Genomic DNA, 19972 nt, shown 5'->3' with positions numbered 1-19972 from the left:
TGGTGTAGCAGCACTATAGTCAGCTGCTACAAAGGTAAAGGTGACGCTTTAGATACAAATAATTACAGAGGTATCAAGTTGTTGGATCAGGTAATGAAGGTCATGGAGAGGGTCATAGCCCAACTAATTTGGGAGAGAGTGAGTTTAGATTGAGATGCAGTTTGGGTTTGTGCCAGGGAAAAGTACCACTGATGCCGTATTTCTGGTAAGATAGCTGCAGGAGAAATACCTAGCCAAAGATAAACCTCTGTACCTGGATTTCGTTGACATGGAGAAAGACTTTGACAGGGTCCCCCGATCCCTTATCTAGTGGTCAATGAGGAAACCAGGGATAGATGAATGGTTAGTGAGAGCTGTGCAAGCCATGTGCAGGGACGCTGTCAGTAAGGTGAGGGTTGGCAACAAGGACAGTGAAGAATTCTGGCTAGTGGTAGGGTTCCACCAAAATTCAGTCCTCAGCCCCCTCCTATTTATCATAGTCCTCCAGGTAATAACAGAGGAATTCAAGACAGGATGCCCCTAGGAGCTCCTCTATGCTGATGACCTTGCTCTAATTGCTGAGTCACTATCAGAACTGGAGGAGAAGTTTCAGGTGTGGAAGGAAGGATTAGAATCGAAAGGCCTTAGTGTCAACCTGGCTAAAACCAAAGTCCTAATAAGAAGGAAGGCAGACAAACCACAAATCCCTTCAAGTAGATGGCACTACTCGATCTGTAGAAAAAGCCTAGGTAGAAACTCTATAAGATGTACCCAGTATAAGCAATAGACACATAAAAGGTGCAGCAATATCAAAGGGAAGCTAACTGGGAAGATAGTTTTTGAATGTGGCAGATGCTCAGGAGCAATAATCACTGAAAATGTGCAGAGAACAACTTCCGCCGCGTTCCAGGGAGAAAAATTAGAAGTAGTTGATAGCTTCCGTTACATAGGTGACCAAGTCAGTAGAAGGGGTGGGTGCTCTGAAAAGTGTAGCTGCTAGAATAAAGAATAACCTGGATAATGTTCAGAGAACTCCTACCTCTTCTGGTGACAAAGGGCCTCTTTCTCAGAGTAAAAGGTAGACTGTATGATGCATGTGTACGAACAGCCATGCTACATAGCAGTGAAACGTGGACCATGACTGCTGAGGACATGCGTAAGCTTGCAAAGAATGAAGCCAGTATGCTCCACTGGATGCGTAATGTCAGTGTGCATACTCGACAGAGTGAAAGTGCCTTGAGAGAAAAGTTGGACCTAAGAAGCATCAGATGTGGTGTGCAAGAGAGATGAGTGCGCTGGTATGGTCATGTGGTGAGAATGGATGAGGATAGCTGTGTGAAAAAGTGTCACACCCTAGCAGTTGTGGGAACCTGTGGAAGAAGTAGACCCAGGAAGACCTGGGATGAGGTGGTGAAGCACAACCTTCAAACATTAGGCCTCACCGAGACAATGACTAATGACCGGGACCTTTGGAAATATGCTGTGCTTGAGAAGACCTGGCAAGCCAAGTGAGGCCATAACCTGTGGCCTATGCCAGTGGTGTAACCAGCCCGCTTATGTGTACCTTTCCTTCATTGGACACTAAACTCTGCTTGCAAAGACCTGTTGAGGCAAGTGAAATCGAAATTGAAATCAAATTCGATGACAGCACTGCATGACTGGCATCCGTGCCAGTGGAGTGCTAAGAGCACCATCTGAGCGTGATCGTTACCATCGTCGCCTTACTAGCACTTGTGCTGGTGGCACATGAAAACATTCGAGTGAAATCATTGCCGGTTCCACTGGACTGGCTCCTGTGCAGGTGGCACATAAAAAACACCATTTGAGCATGGCCTTTGTCACTGCTGCCTGACTGGCCCTCGTGCCGGTGGCACGTAAAAGCACCCACTACACTCTCGGAGTGGTTGGCGTTATGAAGGGCATCCAGCTGTAGAAACTCTGCCAGATCAGATTGGAGCCTGGTGCAGCCATCTGGCTCGCTAGTCCTCAGTCAAACCGTCCAACCCATGCCAGCATGGAAAGCGGACGTTAAACGATAATGATGATGATGTCTCTATGTTGTTCTGGGAGTATAGACATGTATAAATTTATATGTATACAGAGATATTTTAAGAGTGTCCCGTATATCTAATTTTCTGATCTGACAACCCTAGATTAAACCCCTCAAAGCGATGCCCCAGCATAGCCGCAATTCAATGCTTTCCATATTAGTTGTATGCTGAAATAGGAAACTACCAACGTTCTTCAACCGGAAGTTTTGTTCTGCTAAAGTTTCATTCTGAACAACACTACTTGTTAGAAGAGATAGAGAGAAGAGCGAAGCGAAAAATAAAGTAGGACACTGCTGAAGGTGAATTGGAAGTCGCTGATAGTGGATTTTCTAAATCCATCTAAAACTGGTAAAAGGTGGCAGTTTTTTATATCGGAAATCAAGATTGTGGTAGAAGTAAATATCTCTGTTTTATCCAGCAACAATTGTAAGTAAATAAGTTCAATATAATTATTGTCTCTTATCAACATCATTTCATCGCAACCCTGTCAGTTATTTCCCCCTATCTAAAACAATCAGAAACCGAGTAATAGACAAACACCAATTCTAGATACTGCAGGTGTCCAACATTTCACTTAAATTTTATCTTACTCATTTTTCTTTTAATAATACCGCACTTGTTTTGCATCGCTACCGCCTTCATTGCAATGTATACCAAAGGGAAGTAACAAAGGTAAAAGCTGGCCGATCGAATGATGCTACCCACCTAGAAAAGACGTAAGATTTCATTCAACGTATGATCAAAGTTTTTGACAGAAGCGAATCTTTCGACCAATTCATTTCTCATACTGACATTTTTTTGTTATGTCAGTCACCAGTGATGGGACATGCAAAGTTCTAATTTTGCAATATAATATTTTAATCATGGAATTTATTGTATACAGTTGTTACCAAAACAAACATTGATATCTTACACTGGTTTTATAGCATGATATTGTATTATGTTCATTAGATTGCGGCCATGCTGGGGTACCACCTTGAAATTTTTTAGTCAAATGAATTGACCCCAGTACTCGTTTTTTAAAACCTGGTATATATTCCAATTTTTTTGTCGAACCGCTAAGTTACGGGGACAAAAATACACTTGCCAAACGATGATGGTCGGGGGGCAAACAAACACAAAGATACACACACGCTCAGGGCTTCTTTTAGTTTCCATCTACCAAATCCACTCATAAAGGCTTTAGTCAGCCCGAGGCTATAGTAGGAGATACTTACCCAAGGTGTCACGCAGTAAGATTGAACTCTTGAGCCATATGGTTGGGAAGCAAGCTTCTTATCACACTGCCATGCCTGCGCCTACTTTAAGATATTTGCAGCACCTAGGTTTCCCAAGCGGTTATCCAAGTACTAACTAGGCTTGACGCTGCTTAACTTCAGGGATCGAACGAGAACCAGTGTTTTCATCGTGATATGGCCGTAGAGTAAACTTCCATTACAACTTATATTGCAGGGAGAGAAAAAAAAAAATCTTAAAGTATCTTGTACGTACTTTGATTTTGATGTGTTGTGATGTAAAAGATACTTTAATTTTAAAAGTATAAGAGAAAAAAGTCTTTTAGGTACTTGGAAGTATTTTATTTAAAAGCATTAATTATAAGGTGTAATTAATTATAATGTGTAATGTATGAGAATCGGTAGAAATTTTGAAAAGATGCGATGAGTAAACGATATTGTTTTCGCTTCAGTATTTCAAGGAAACCACGATGTTTTTAAAATATTACCCGCTTTTCTTTGTTGAAATTACGCTACAATTCACTCTATTTACCGAATAAGTCTGTAATTTATGGTATTTTTTTATAGTTAACACGTGGAATTGAAATCAAAGTAGAGTAAAAATGTAACAATTATTTTCGTAACATCATGTTGACTTAATCGGCTAAAATATATTTTAGAAGTGTAAAATTGATAGGAAAAGGATTGATATTTTGCAGTATATAGAGGGAATTTAATGAGTTCAAATCCGTCTCAAGTTGACGATTCAAATTCTTTACAACATAATGTACTAAGTTAATAGAGAATAAATATATACAACTGCTTAGTATCTCACACCACGTCAATGTTGACAAACATCAACGGTTAATGTAGAATTATCTCCCCTACATTAATCACAAATTTTAATTTTTTGCATTTTCGCTTTGAAAAACAAGAAAAATTGCACTTGAGTGTTGTGTTCATTTGACTTTATCTTTTTTTTTTTCTTTTACTTGTTTCAGTCATCAGACTGCAGCCTTGCTGAGGCACCGCTTTGAAGGGTTTAGCCGAATAAAATCGACTTCAGTAATTTTTTTGAAGTCTGGTACTTAGTTTCAATTTCTAGCATGTCATGTGATGGTTTGAGCTTTTTTTCAATCACCAAAGAGATTTTCTGTTGTTTATTCACACTCCATTGAAGGATTAAAAGTTCAACATTATCTGGCTATAATATTAAGTCTTCAGCAAATTCCACTGAGGTTAACTTTGCCTTTCATCCTTTCAGTATCAATAAATTAAGTACCAGTTGTGCCAAAATTTGAAACCAATATTAAACCTTCTGTTGTTTATAGAAAATCAACAACAACCATTTCATGGTATGTATTCGTATTTAAGGGAGTTGGATCACTGACAGTTGATCTTAGTCTTTTGTTATAATTCCCTTTACAACTGCAGTGCTTTATAGAAATGCTTAATCAATCCTTATAATTCACTGCTACTTTATTTTATCATCCCAAAGAGATGGAAGGCAAAGATGACCTTGATGATAATGAAATAATCCAAGTATTTTATCTAAGACTAACAATGATTCTAGCAATCCACCACATATGAGAGTTAACTCTCATTGTCAACGACACTGCTTAATGCTGATGATTGGCATTTTAACCAGTTATGTAATACTTTATTACCTTCATCCACTGTGAAATTCAATTCTGCTTTTATTATTTTCAAAAATTATGTCTCATAAACAATGATTTGTAATACTATATGTACAGTAATAATCATTTTAAACATAGATGCAAAACACAAATTTGTAGGGAAGGGAACAGTTAATTATATCGACCCTCCAGTCCTTGACTGGTACTTTATTTTACCAATTTCCCAGAAGGATGGAAAGTAAAGTTGACCTCATGAAGATTTGAAATAAGAACATAAGGAGCCAGGATAAATACCACAAGACATTTTGTATGACATTTTAAGGAATCCACTAACCCACTGCTCTCATTTAACTATATTTTATATGTATAGAAGGCCTGAAATTTGAGGGTTGCTGTTAGTTAATACCATTGACATGAGCACTGGAATAATATTTTATTTTATCAACTCTAAAAAAATGACTAGCAAAGAACGAAATGAGCTAACTAGGTATTTTAGTTGATGCTCTAACAATTCTGATATGCTACCACCTTAAGTAATAATCTTTTCTACTAAAGGCAAAAGGCCTGAAATTTGAAGGGTGGGGACTAACTAGTGGTTACATCAACTCCGGTGTTTCACTGGTACTTAATTGATTGACCTTAAAAGGATGAAAGGCAAAGTCAACCCCAGTGGAATTTGAATTCATAATGTAAAGATGGACAAAATGCCACGAAGCATTTTTCACAACATGCTAACAATACTGCCAGCTTGCCACCTTATATATATGTAAAGTAATAATAAAAACCATAACTCTTCTGTTTCTCTCTCTCCCTAACTCTCTCTCCCTAACTCTCTCTCTCTTAATATGAGCTAAAAATTAAAATTTCTACATAACAATGATTAAGTTCACTCAGAGTGACACTCTACAGCAGCGTTTCTCAACTGGGGTCCCCTAGAACCCTAGGGTTCCACAAGAGGTCCTAGAGGTTCTGCGAGAAAGAGTGAGATAAGCTAATACTAATTTCATGATCGTAATATTACTATACATGTACAACATATCATTGGTTATTTTAATATTGTAATTTAGACATTATCCTATCTAACCTATTATGTTATCAAAAAAATATAACAACCATTAAAAATGAAATCCATACATGTTTATCTAATGTTTGACCTCGAATTACGTATTTATGTAGCAAAAGATAGGTGCAGGTTTAACATTAGAGAAGCACATTTCTCTTTATCAAATGCCTTTGAAAGTAACATTTCCTTGTATAATTTATTGATTCACAGTACATTTTGCCTTGATTTATCTTTTGTCTTTTCATCATTGCCAGTAAAGGATAAATAAATAATAAAGTGATGCACAATTATCTGTTTTTGTTCCATTTACATTTATGTATTATAGGTATATGATATTGGTTACTTATGTTTATTCTTTACGTTTCAGTTCAGATTTTTTTTCTTTGTGCATGAATGTAAACTCTGTGAAGAGGTATCATAAACGAGCAGTATGAATCTTATCTAGCATTACCAACAAATTTGACAAAGAAGTATTAATGTGTGTGTCTGTGTGTGCGTGTGTGTCTATGTGTATATATTATATATGATTATATATATATATATATATATGATATTTACCACATGAACTACAATGAAAAATATGAGAAAGATATGGTATATAATTTTTTTTGTACAGGGTTCCTTGAAAGAAGTAATTTATTTTAAGGATTACGCAAGGGTAAAAAGGTTGAGAAACATTGCTCTATGGGCATTAAACAGTTATGCTACATTCTCAGTTATCTGGTTTTGAATTCTAAGTTTGAGAATATCACATCATGTTACTGTTTATGAGAAGTCAACAGCTGAGAGATGGAGATAGAGAGAGAGGTACGGGAGAAAGAGAGGAAGCAAAAAGTAAGAGTGGGAGAGAGATGTGACCTTTACCAATCTTGAAGGATGATCCAATTACTTCTTGGTTTGTGGTTTGAAGGCATGTAAATAAAATCGTTCTTACATCTCTGAGCAGAAAACTGTGCTGTTGTCCATCAATAGCTCATCTACAGGCTCCCTTTCCAAGAACACCGCTTTCAGCACTTCTGTGACATCGGCATCAGACTCCGCCCTGATTTCTCTCCATATAGCCATTCGCCCTGATCTACTGGATCTTCTGCTCGCAATCTCCAAAACCTCTCACATTATCACCATTGTCTTCTCTCTCGCTTTATCACCCTATTTCATTCCTTCTGATCGCCTTTTGACATAGCTACATGCTGTTCAAGGCCATCATGCAACGGGGTAGTGATCCATCAACTTCCTATACATTGAGAACAGCTCTTGCCTATTCATATTCCGATTTAGGTCAGGGATCTCGTTTCCTCTGTGAAACACAAGCCTACCCACTTTGTCTCTTTTGAACCTTAGCCCTAGCACCAAACCACCTTCTATGGCCTCTGACGGTTTTGTTGTCAGCCCGAACCTCCTAAGATGGTTCACAATTTCCTCTGCCGATGTCACATTCTCATCTACCAAGATATATATGAGTTGGTAGCCTGAGTTCAAATTCTGCCATGGTCGACTATGCCTTTCATCTTTTTGCAGTCGATAAATTAAGTACCAGTTGCATACTGGGGTCGATCTAATTGACTGGCTCCCTCTCCCAAAATTTTAGGCCTTGTGCTTATAGTAGAAAGGATTATTATTACAGCCATATCATGTATATCTATTTTCTTCCAAAAATAATGTATTTAAGGCCAGGTACTGTATATTGCATAATCTAAACAAATAAACTACTTTGGCCTCTTTGCCTAAAACCGCCTTGAGGACCTTCACCATCATCTTTGGCGCCAAACTCAAGCCGAAACCCAGTCGAGTCAGGCAGTACGTTCTGCACCTGTACCTCACTAGTTGGTACTTCCACAACTCCTCTGGTACATGGAGCTGCAGAAAAGTCGACGATCATAGTCGCCCCCTCATTCGCCTCCACACACATCTGCTACTTCACCACCCATATGACAGGACACATATTTGTTCAGTTCACTGAAGTCTAGCACCAGTCGAATCTTATTTTTTGTCAGCTGAGCCACAGACATCAACGGCAGCATACAGTCTGTCGTCTTCTCACTCCATGGCATCAGAATGCCCTTCTCTATCCACCTGTTCACCTCTGTTTCGAACTCAAACCTAGCTTCTCTTTTCAGAGTGTACTTGGAGACGCTCACCCTGCTTCTCAGTACAGGAGGTTCTCCTTCCAAGAAGTACTCCACTGTCCATCTTTCGCCATCGATCTCAGCGTGGAAGTCCTCATCTTCAATGGAAGGCCCTCTCTGTGCCAGTAATCAGTCATTCTTACAGTCTTCTTCCTCTGCTCCACACTCACAGCACGCAGCACACCGGTCATGAAACTCTACTCCTGCCCCGCCAACTGCCACACCTCCCAATCGTGTGATCACATCCATTCCACCCACTATGTCGACACCGTCCACCACTTCATCAACTACAATCACCTGCAGCCTCAACATGGACCCCTGTATCTCCATTTCCACGTTGCTGACGCCCCTAAATTTGACCTCCCTACCATCTACCACTCTGAGCCTGGTGTTTCCTCTCCAGCTCTTGACCATCCGTGCAGTAACCAGGATTGTTATGCAACCCGTATCCACGAGGGCTTGTGCTTCCCTTGCCCTCACCCTAAGCCTCACTAGAGGCAACGTCCGGTAGTGCGCTCTTCAATTGGTCGTGGAGGGAACTAGCACCACAGTGGACCCTTTGTTTGTTTCGCTGCTTGTAGTTATTCACTATGTGCCCAGAGTAGCCACATTGGAAACGCACCACCATTAGCTTCAATTCTGTACATTCCTTGGCCATGTGCGGACCTTGACATCTGAAGCATTCACCTCACCAAGCTCTTGCTGTTGTTGTTTGCTGCCTGATTCTTCATACCACTTGTATGCTACGTCATGAGTGTCGCTTTGCGGCAACACCTCTGATTTGTTAATCATCTCTCCTACCGACATCGTTTCAGTGTCTGGCAGATGCACAGAGATATAGTCGGGGAAGGCGGTCACAAAAGCCAGCTTCACATCTATTCCTTGAAAACAAACCTCTATCATAATTTAAATTGCATCAACATCTCCCCCCCTCTCTCTGAATATATGCCAATAGAGAGAGAATCTGTATTTTGTTGCTCAACTCCTGGGAATATAAATTTTTTAACTGTTGGGTGCACCTGTTGCTAATTCTTGTCTATTTTCAAGTACGGGGTCCACTTATTCCACACATCTTTGAAGTTTGATTTTTTTGAGAAGTGTAAATGTGACACACACGTACATGCATACGTAAAGACTACCATGTGTGTGTGTATGATGTATGTATAGTGTGTGTGTGTTTGTGTGTCTATGTATGTATAATCACACTTGTACACCATACAATTCACAACATCGGGGTGAAGTTGATAAAACTTTATTAATAACAAGTTAATAGCAAAACTTTATTAAATAAATCTAACATAAATTTTAACAGGACAGGTTTGTTGAAATACAAAATTATTTCAATTTTTTACCCCTTTCCTTTTTCATATTTGTTTTGTTATAAAACCTCATAGCACATTCAGCTGTTACTGTATTTACAGAGTTACTTCCCCTTAACTGTTTTGCGCTTCACTATCCTTTAACTGTCAGCTTAGATAATTTTCATTAAACCTTTTGTGTAAGATGGAGAGTTAATTAATTGACCTGTTATTGACGGTATCGACTCTTATAGATTAGAATGATCATCGCACTCTGTCATTTGGGAAAGTTACCCTGTCTTACACATTTTCTAAATGTTTTTTATTCATTATGTGCACTGAAATTCCGATACAATTGTAATATACGCCATCTGAAAGCTAAAGTTACGAGGAAATACAATCGAAGGAGATGCACACACGTGTAGATATGTCACACGAAAAACATTGCTGGGAGAGAAATCCCAATGGTTAACGGCCCGGAAAGGAAGAAATATGGATAGTGGTTAATGCAGGTGGAAGCTAGGGGAAATAATATGGTAGACGATAGGAGAAGGGACGAGCTAGTCGGGGAGGGGGCGAACACAGATGGTACAAGACGAAGAAGTTTCAAGAAGCAGGTGTCACTGTTGTAACAGTAGAAAAGATAAGCCAAAGAAACAGCATACTCCTAAACAAAGAACGGATAATATTCAACTTTTGACTTAATGACTAATGCAATACTGGTTTCAAATTTTAGCACAAGGTCAACAATTTCCGCGGTGGGGCTAGTCGATTACATCGTCCCCGGGGTTCAACTGGTACATATTTTATCAAACCAGCGGAATTTGAACTCAGAACGTAAGGACGGAAGATATGCTAAGTATTTTACCCAGTATGCTAACGATTCTGTCAGCTCACCACCTTACTGACTAAAGCAATATTAAAATTGATAAAAAGTACTCAATACATGATGTTGGGTTTATATTTTGGGGGAATGAGTTGATAATTTACATCACTGTTACTTGAAGTTTTGCATTTAATCAGGAGTCACAACTATCTTCTTATCACCAAACAATAAGCTTGTCCTTTTCTTTAATGGCATATAAACTTTGGGGATTCCTTGACTCTTCAGATGATCTCCCTTCTCTAGTGGTGCTGCTATTAATTGCCATTTAATAATTATGACACATCCTCTAGTGGCATAAATAAAGGATTTATGTTGTATGGTATTTGATAGACCTTTATTTGTCTATGTTATTTCTCTTAGCTTATTTGTTTAGATTATGCAATATACAGTACCTGGCCTTAAATACATTATTTTTGGAAGAAAATAGATATACATGATATGGCTGTAATAATAATCCTTTCTACTATAAGCACACAATCTGAAATTGTGTGGAAGGGGACTAGTCAATTACATCAACTCCAATGTTTCACTGGTACTTAATATTTTGATCCTGAAAGAATGAAAGGCAAAGTTGACACTGGCAGAATTTGAACTCAGAACGTTAAGAAGGATGAATTGCCACAAAGCAATTTTCCTGATGTGCTAATGATTCTGCCAGCTTACCACCTTAATAAAAGTAATAATGATAATGATAATGATAATAATAATAATCATAATAAAAATGATAATAAAATTTGCCAATAGGGCAAAAAATATATATACCAAAGTATAGAAAATATACACAGTATACAATAAAACAGAGAAGGGAAGCATAGGTAGTATACAAAAGTAAAAATAAAATAAAAATAATAAAGTGGCCCTCCTGTCATAGGAGGACTTCTAAGGATAATCAAGGAATCCCACCATCCAAGAATTCCCTGCACACCAAGAGCAGGTCTATACTCAGGTCTACTCTTAGAGTGGTACCATCCACTCTTGCCATTTTTGCACCCACCTTTCAATAAATTTACTTGAAGACAGCACCTTCCTTTCCACCATCACTTTCCTTTTCAAGTTAAACTTGAAAAAATTGATGAAGGCTCTACCAATAAGGAAAGTCTCTGTCTTCATGCCATTCAGCCTCGTCCACCAGATAACCTCTTTCACCATCATCACTGAAAGCTTGTAACTAGACATTAAAGATAATACTCTTTGGTATTAATCATTTTTGCAGAGGATATTTCATTTGATATTCTTTTAGTTGATATAGGATTCCATCCATCCATCCATCTTCTCCACCACTCAACTATTCCCAGGAGGGTTGTGAGGGCAGAGTTCTCAGACACCACCTCCCCTAGGTCCTCTTCTAGTTAGCCCATCTGAAAGAATTTGTCTCTGCAACATTCTAATCACATGTCCATAGTTCCCTGATTTCTGGGCTATACACCCTGTCAAGTAATGTTACTCTAGAGATCCTTAGGAGGAACCCCATTTCAGCCACTCATATTCATGATCTTACTCTTTCAGTCATTACCTAACATTCATGATCATAGGTGAGGGTAGGCTTCAAAACTGAATTGAAGAAACCATGTTTGTTTGTTAGTTTCCCATACACACACTCTTAAGATCAACTGCTAAGCTGATACAGTATTGTGATAAAGCACCTGCGATTCTAGTATCCAGTTCGATCTCCCACCTCCCACCACTCATGAATACAGCCTTGAGATACTTGAACTTCTTACGTAGTATATTTTATCTTTTATCTTCTACTTGTTTCACTCATTGGACTGCAGTAATGCTAGTGCACTGCCTTGAAAGATTTAGATGAACAAAGCAACTCCAGTCCTTATTTTTTTAAAACCTGGTACTTATTCTCATAGTCTTTTTTGCTGAACTGTTAATTTATTGGGATGTAAACAAACCAACAGTACTTATCAAGCAGTGGTGGGGGACAAACACAAACACACACACACACATATATGATGGGCTTCTTTCAGTTCTCATCTTACCATCTGCGAAATCCACTCACAAGGTTTGGGCCAGCCTGGAGCTACTGTAAAAGTACCACAAGGTACCACACAGTGGGACTGAACCCAGGACCATGAGGTTGGAAAGCAAATTTCTTACCACACAGCCACACCTTTGCCTTATATATAATCTATTTTTGTAAGGCTACAGAATGGGAAATATTACTGGAATGACTTATTAACTGATACCTAATTTATCAACTATAAAACATTTAGCCTAATGGGTAGGGTGTCAGTTCATGATCATAAGGTTATGGGTTCAATCCCTAGGCCAGCAGTGTGCTGTGTCTTTTAATAAGGCACTTCATTTTACCTTGTTCTAATTGACACAGCTGCAAATGTCTATCAGTCTGCTGCTGGTGCAGCTCTATCTTCTTTAAGCAGTTACCTGGATGTACCACCAGGTCAAGGATGAGGATACTGAGAGAATGTCTATATCTCCTTGTGACTACAATAGTGACCTTAAAACAATTATCAAAAGCATGATACATGTTACCAAGCCATACTTGTTTGTCAGTGACAACTGTACTGTACTAGTTTATCATGAGTGTCTTTAGCTGAGTCCACTCTGTTGAAAGTGAAGATGTCTGGCCTGCTGGTTAGTATGTTGGATCCAGAGTCATTAAGTTGTACATCAGAGTTGTGAGTCAGTGTCTCAGGCTGTGCATTGCTTTGTTCTAAGGCAAGATATTTCATTCCACATTGTTCCAGTATGTTCAACTGAAAGTGAGCAGTGGCGCCTGAGGGCTAAGCCTGTGACAAACTGGTATCCTGTTCAAGGGAGAAGTCTTGTATTGTCAGCTCAAACACCTGACCTTATGTGTCTCAAAGTTTAAGACTGTCTCACTCTTTGGGGAACATCCAGATCAGATTCTGATCAAAGAATTAGTGCATCCTGTCCTAGCCAGAGGTTCTGAAATTGGACATGAGCACTGACTGTCTCTTCCTGCTCTGGTAAACATTTTTTTAAAAAATCATTGGATACCCTTGTTATTACATTTAGACATGTTCCTAGGTTAGGTTAAACCTCAAAAATACCAGGAAAGTTGATTGTAGAACGAACTGACTGTAAAATAGTAGGGAACACAGACACAAAAATTAGGGCTATTTTAGATGTTCCAAATCCATTCACAAATATATATGATGTCCCATCATTAGCACTCACTCAACTGCTCTTATCCTCTGTCTTTTTTCTACAATAACCAGTATTGTTACTAGTTAAGTGAAACAACAGTTATTTATTTGTTTCTTCTGTGTTGGTACCCATAATATATAACACAAGGCCATGTGCATTTAAAGTAATTCATGTGAATTTGTGTATTCTCACAAATGCACATAAAAAAAAGATTGCTCAATTTAATCATGTAGTTATCTCCCTTATCATGCACATCAACTGTTCAATTTACTAAAAGAGGTTAAAATATGAAATATAATTTAGAGGTGCCTGTCTTCCAGGATACGGCTCATCTCTACCTTACAGATCTTATCTTGCTAGATATAGTAGTCTAATATCTTAGATCTAGATACACTCCATCCGTAGTCGAGTTATAATAAAACAATTTAACACTAAACAAGAATTATTCAATACTTTTGTAGAGTACATATTTATTATTTTTTTACAAGAATAGTGTTGACAGTGATTATAAAGTTTCGAACTACTTGCCTTCGTCGGACTATCGAACAAAGGCTAGCAGGCTAAAACTTCGATGCCACTGTCACCCTCTTATTTAAAAAAATAACACACACACATATTGGAAATAATGCAAGTCTTCTTGTTACTTGGGATCTCATCGATAGTGGCTTACCAAGACTAAACACTAAACTTGTTTCCATATGTTTATATCAACATTTTACTGCGATTGACTGGCTTAACAGGGGGTGATGGGCATGTTTATGTTACCCAGTCACAATGTCGTACAGTATTTAGTCGCTTATTCTTATATTTTGAGTTCAAATTGCATCATTGTTGGCTTCAGTAGCGATATGGTAGTGTTGATTCGATGATCAACGAATAACCCTCTTCTTGGCTTAATACCTAATCAAAAGAACTGTGATTGTTTCTTTTCGATGTTGCAATCCAGTTTCAATTCTTAAATGCAACATATTTATTCCATGTCGTTGATGTTATCAAGAAATATGTGAATGTCGCGTAATCTTCTTTTGTATCGTTTATAAATCTGATCATTTATAGTAACTTTATAATTTAGATACATTCCTTTCCGTTGTGAGTTCGATTTCCATCGAAGTAGACATTGTCTTTCATCCATAAAATACCAGCCAAGTACTTGGGTCGATGTAATCGACTAGCCCATTCCACTACCGCAACCATAAAATTCTGGACTTCTTCCTTTAGTTGGAGACCCTTATTATTAATGACTAGCAGCACAGCCCGGCGTTGCCCGGGTATGTAAGAGCCCCTAGTAGGCAACGACTAATCCCGATCTAAGTATTGTGGCCGTTATTAAATGTGGTGCCAAATGTTTCACAACCAGACGTGTGCCGTTGCACTGTTTAGGTGGAACCAAATTTCTGATGAGCATAATGGGCGCACCGACTTTTAACTTCAGGATGTGTGGCGGCAGGCCTGGCAGTTCAAGTGATTTCAGGAATTCAACAGGATAATCGGCAAGCTCGGCGGGGGTCTGCTGTCCTATCTATAGATTTGTAGACGTGGACATCACCAGGAATAGCTTCAAGTAGCTGGATATTGATGGAGTTGACGGTTGTATTTTTGGGTGCAAGAATAGCTCTTGACCCGGGAGGAGTTCGCGAGTGATTTCGTCGCAGTTGGGATTGCACGTGTAGGCGATAAAGAGGTCCGGCCGGCCGTAAATGCGCACGTAGGTCAAGGCGTCTTGGGTCCTTTCACGCATATATCGCGGTCCTCCCGTGAAGGTGGAGGGTAGAATGCATGGCTTGCCGATGTTGAGAGGGTCATTTTCTTGTTGCAAGCCGTCACAGAGATGAATGTAGGAGTCGGAGCGAAGTTAGGTCTGATTAAGTTTAATGTATAGCAGCCTTTCCGATTCCATTTGGCGGCCATGTCGACGGCGAACTGGTTGAATAGCTGACGACAACGGGGCAATAAGTTGAACTCACCCTCCCTGACCATGAACCGGTATGAGTAGAAGGCCCTGCAGGAAACCGTCTTTGATGCCGCAGTAGTTTGATTGGAGGGCTGCCGTAAAGGAATTCCGAAGTGGTAGCCGTCTTCCCCATAAGGGAAAAGCAATGGATACTGAAGCGCGTCATAAGATCTGTGAGTCTCGCTGATCCTGCGTAGGCTGTTACCACGGGAGGAGATGATTATGTCACGGCTGTTGTGTTGCTCTCCGTGTATGACTGCGGCAATTTCGTTGCACGCAGGTACGTTGAAACGGCGTTCGTGCTCCCCGTGGGGTCGTTTATCAGCATCAATGACAACGGTGATGTCTGGAGACGGAGCACTGTCCAAGGCATACCTGAAGCTGCGGACGTAGCTGTTGATATCACGAAGCATGGTTTGGAGACGGAGAAGAACGTCTCTGCGGGGAACATAGCATGTACCCGGTATTATTCCAAGGCGTGCATCGACCTGCTGGTTGTAGTCGGCAATGAAGTAGATTTGGAGGAAAGAAGACTGCTGAATCTCGTCTGGCAGAAGTGACCCAATAAGATGGTAGACCTGTCCCTGCACTTTGAAAGTAGGCATCCAGCCTTCTCTGGGAGGAATTTTGGCCCCGAAAGAGGTCATTTGGAATGAGCAGTTGTTCTTTCGAATGATTTGAAGGAATTGTGACGATTCGGGGATTAAACCCGCCGCGAGACCCTTCAGCGGTTGAGGTGGTTCTCGTAGGGGTGGCAGGTCCACTTTGCCACCAGAGCATTGACTGCTTGAAGTGGTGGTGTTGGGGGTAAAGTCTCGAATGTAATTTCTTCCTGGTAGGAATTGGTTCACCAAAACTTAGGTTAGTCTGGAGGTTTCGATGTAATCTTTGGTTTGTATGTGGGATACCTTGAAGATTAAGTCTAGATTTCCTCCTGTTGGTTGAATTATCGATAGCTGTTTGATAGTTATTTGGGAGAGTAAGAGAGTTAAAAAGGTCGAGTTGCGTCCCCTAGACAGTCTGTGGTTTGTGTTTAATACACAAGTCGGTTTGCTATGAGTGCCACATATGATTTAATTAACCGATTTTTTCCAGTAATAAAGTATCCTATTGGAATAAAAAGGGCCATATAGCTCCTTGGAGCAGACATGATGCTCGCTGTGAATTTTTTTTTTAAATCCTGCCAATTTGTTAAAGATATTGTCGAAAATATGTCATCTTGAATTTGAACGCGATTTCCCAAAATGGCATGATTTTATCGATTTTTTTCTAATGGTAAGGTATTGCATGGAAAACTAACGTCAGAATTAAGTTTCTTAGGGTAACATTAAGCTTCACCATGAGTTTGGTGAAAATCGATTGCAAGTTGCGAAAACTACAACAGAATATGTGTTGCATATGAAAAGCTTAGATTCTCGACTCCATGTCGAATTTATCGATTTTCTTTTTCAGAACTGGGGGAACTTTTCAAAATTTTCGCTGTGTTAGTTTTGAATTATGACATTGGGCTATGTGTGTGTCAAGTCTCATCAGAATTGGTTGAAAGCCGTGGTCAGGGTGAGGGTACAACCTGACAGACAGACAGACAAACTGCCGTTTATATATAGAGAGATTAAGATGGTTAAGGTGGCGAGCTTGCAGAATCGTTAGCATGCCGGGCAAAATGCTTAGCGGAATTTTGTCCGTCTTTACGTTCTGATTTCAAATTCTGCCGAGGTCGACTTTGCCTTTCATCTTTTAGGAATCGATAAAATAAGTACCAGTTGAGTACTGGATCGATGTAATTGACTTCAATCCCCCACCACCACCACTTCCCGCTCCGACATTGCTGGTCTTGTGCTGAAATTTGAAACCAATGATTTAGCCGGTGAGCTGGCAGAGTCAGCACGCCGGACAAAATGCTCAGCGACGTTTTTCCGGCTTTACGTTCCGAATTCAAATTCCGCCGAGGTTGATTGCACCTTTCTTCTTTCAGGGTCGATAAGATAAATTCTAGTCAATGAAATCTTCTAGCCACCTCCTCCAAAATTTCAGGCCTTCTATCTGTAGTAGAAAGAAATTATTAATAATTATGACAGTCGTTCAGAAACTTTTTTATTTAGCAGTGAGGGTTTCTTTTTTTCTTACTTAAACCAGTTGCTTATGTATATTTTTATGACTTAATAACTTAAGAGGAAGAGAAGTGCAATGCCCACCACGTTTATCAGCATCTTCGTGACTGGTGGATGATTGAAAAAGAGAAAAACCCTGAGTCATCGGCTGCTGTACTGGGAAATAGCACAAGATAACGAGCTAATCTCAGACCAGGCTCGAGTATTTGCAACACAGTGGGCTCTGCTAAAGGTACCAAAGGGCCACGAGATACAGTGGGGTAGCCCTTGAGTTCCCCCACGCACACACACACATACATACCTCCTGCTTCCAACCTATTCAGTTAAAATCCTGTCGAAGTCAACTTTGCTTTCGTCCTTCTGGGTCGATAAAACAAATTACTAGTCAAATTCTAGAGTCGATTGACTAAACCCTTTCTCTAAAATCTACTTGTCTTGTGCCGAAATCACAAAATGCCATGTAATATTTTGCCAGCTCTTTAAGTTCTAAGATCAAATTCCACCGGGGTCAGCTTTGCCTTTCATCCCACCGGGATCAATAATATAAAAATACTGGTCAAGCATTGGGTTTTATGGTATTGACAAACCTCTTTCAAACTCTGGCATTGTACCTAAATTAGAAACAAATATTATTTAATACATAAAGCGCGATGGGCCACGATCGTGCCCATCAGGCACAGGTCGACAGGCCACGATCATGGCCCAGATAAATGTATTTAATTTATGGGCGTTACTTAGAGTCTAATGTTACTCAAACGCTCCGATACCCCCCAGAATGCGAGAGGACTAATAGTTCAACTAATGACTTTTCAGACGATGTAAATCTTGCTACCATTATATACAAAGAAGATATTTTAACTATTTTTTGGTTTTTATGTGTGTATGGTAGTCTCATGCTCAGCAGTCCATGCTATGCAAGTGAAAATCCCAGCGCTCTATGGGTTAAGCGGCGAAACGTCGAACAAAATGCCTTGGGGTATTTCTTCCGGGCCTTTACATTCTGAATTCAAATCTCGCCGATGTCAACTTTAGCTTTCATACTTTCGGAGGCGATCAAATAAACTGCCTGTTAAATACATGATATCGATGGTAATGATGAAATTCTTTTTCCCTCAAAATTATTAGCTTTATGCCTAAATCAGAAACTGTTATTATTTATTCATCAGAACACATCACTTTACTTGATTTAGCTTTTGAGAAAATATTTCCTCTATATCTTTTTCTTTCTACGAACGAGTGGTACCGAGAGTTCTCAGATAACATCAACTAGTTGTATGGAATATCGTGTCAATTGTATATTATCTATATGAATGTTTAATTGTATTAATTCTGGACTTCCTTCTTTCTTCCGATTGCAGATGTCTTTGTATAAACTGGTAACGTTCGACGCTACAAATACATTGATTCGTGTGATGGGCAGTGTAGGATTACAATATGGCCGTGTTGCAAACCAACACGGCATATATGCCAATACAGATGAAGTTAACAAAGCATTCAAAACCGCATGGAAACAGATGAATAAAGATTATCCTAACTATGGCGTCAACCAGGGCCTAACTTCTCAGAAATGGTGGACCGAGGTTATGAAAAGTAGCTTACTGTCAGTGTGTGATAAGAAGAGTACTGATCCAGAGGTATTGTCTAAAGTTGCTAACGATATCTACACATTTTTTGCTTCGAACCGAGGATGGGAAGTGATTCCAGGTTCTGAAGAAGGTCTGGCACTCTTGAAAGATAAAGGTTTGAAACTTGGCATAGTTTCCAATTTTGACAATCGCCTTCCCAAAATTCTAACTGATCTTGGTATAGCAAATTATTTTAACTTTATTCTTTGTTCTTCGGTAGAAAAAGTAGCTAAACCTGACGCTGACATTTTTAAAAAAGCTTTACATCTTGGTAACACGAAAGCTGAGGAAACCATTCATGTAGGTGACGATCTTACAAACGACTACCTAGGGGCTAAAAATGCTGGGCTCAGACCAATCTTTTTCCAGAACAATCCAGACATTCCACTACCTGATGAGGTTTCTGAAGATTCAGTCATTTCTAATATGCAAGATATCATTAAATTGCTGTAAATAATCATGGCTTGCCTTGATTGAGCAGACCTATAATCAAAGTTCCAATCATGACCATCCCGTCATTTTTAGAATGCATCTACTGCAACTGCATTATCCAACAGTACAGTGTCATTTGAGAGAAATTAGGCTCTCATTTCTGAGAAGTCAAGCGACCACGTAGAAGCCCTCTAATATTCTGGGGTAGTTGTAGTAGGGATATACTTCGTTGTGGTAATGTTCTGGGGTGTCGGTCGAAAACGGTTGTTCTCATCCGAGGTCCATATGACCCTTAACATTTCATGTAAGATTTCGTTTTTAAAATTTATGTGCAATAAATTGCTTATACTGCTACTATACATAAAATATTCTAACAACCTATTTTTTTATATATACAATTCATAATATTTAATTAATAAAAATATAGCATTGTTTAAACATTAAGTGGCCATGGGAGT

The 19972-nt window shown here is 39.4% G+C and overlaps 2 protein-coding genes across 2 annotated transcripts in view; both read left to right on the top strand.

Annotated features, from left to right (window-relative positions):
• Positions 1-2243: 2243 nt before the first annotated feature.
• LOC115232454 (cysteine-rich venom protein TEL1) overlaps positions 2244-19972 on the top strand; it is a 59994-nt gene continuing 42265 nt past the window's right edge. The window contains exon 1 of the mRNA XM_036499518.1: positions 2244-2456. The gene's annotated coding sequence lies outside the window, so the exon portion shown is untranslated. The remainder of the gene's footprint in view (positions 2457-19972) is intronic.
• On the top strand, positions 3388-19945 carry LOC115230923 (haloacid dehalogenase-like hydrolase domain-containing protein 3). The gene is made up of 2 exons (XM_036499521.1): positions 3388-3483; positions 18816-19945. Exon 2 carries the CDS (start codon positions 18816-18818, stop codon positions 19533-19535), a length of 720 nt encoding a protein of 239 aa, XP_036355414.1. The 5' UTR covers positions 3388-3483; the 3' UTR covers positions 19536-19945.

The sequence above is a fragment of the Octopus sinensis genome, linkage group LG2 (assembly GCF_006345805.1).
Source record: "Octopus sinensis linkage group LG2, ASM634580v1, whole genome shotgun sequence".
Classification (NCBI taxonomy): domain Eukaryota; kingdom Metazoa; phylum Mollusca; class Cephalopoda; order Octopoda; family Octopodidae; genus Octopus; species Octopus sinensis.
This window is presented reverse-complemented; position numbering and strand designations above follow the sequence as displayed.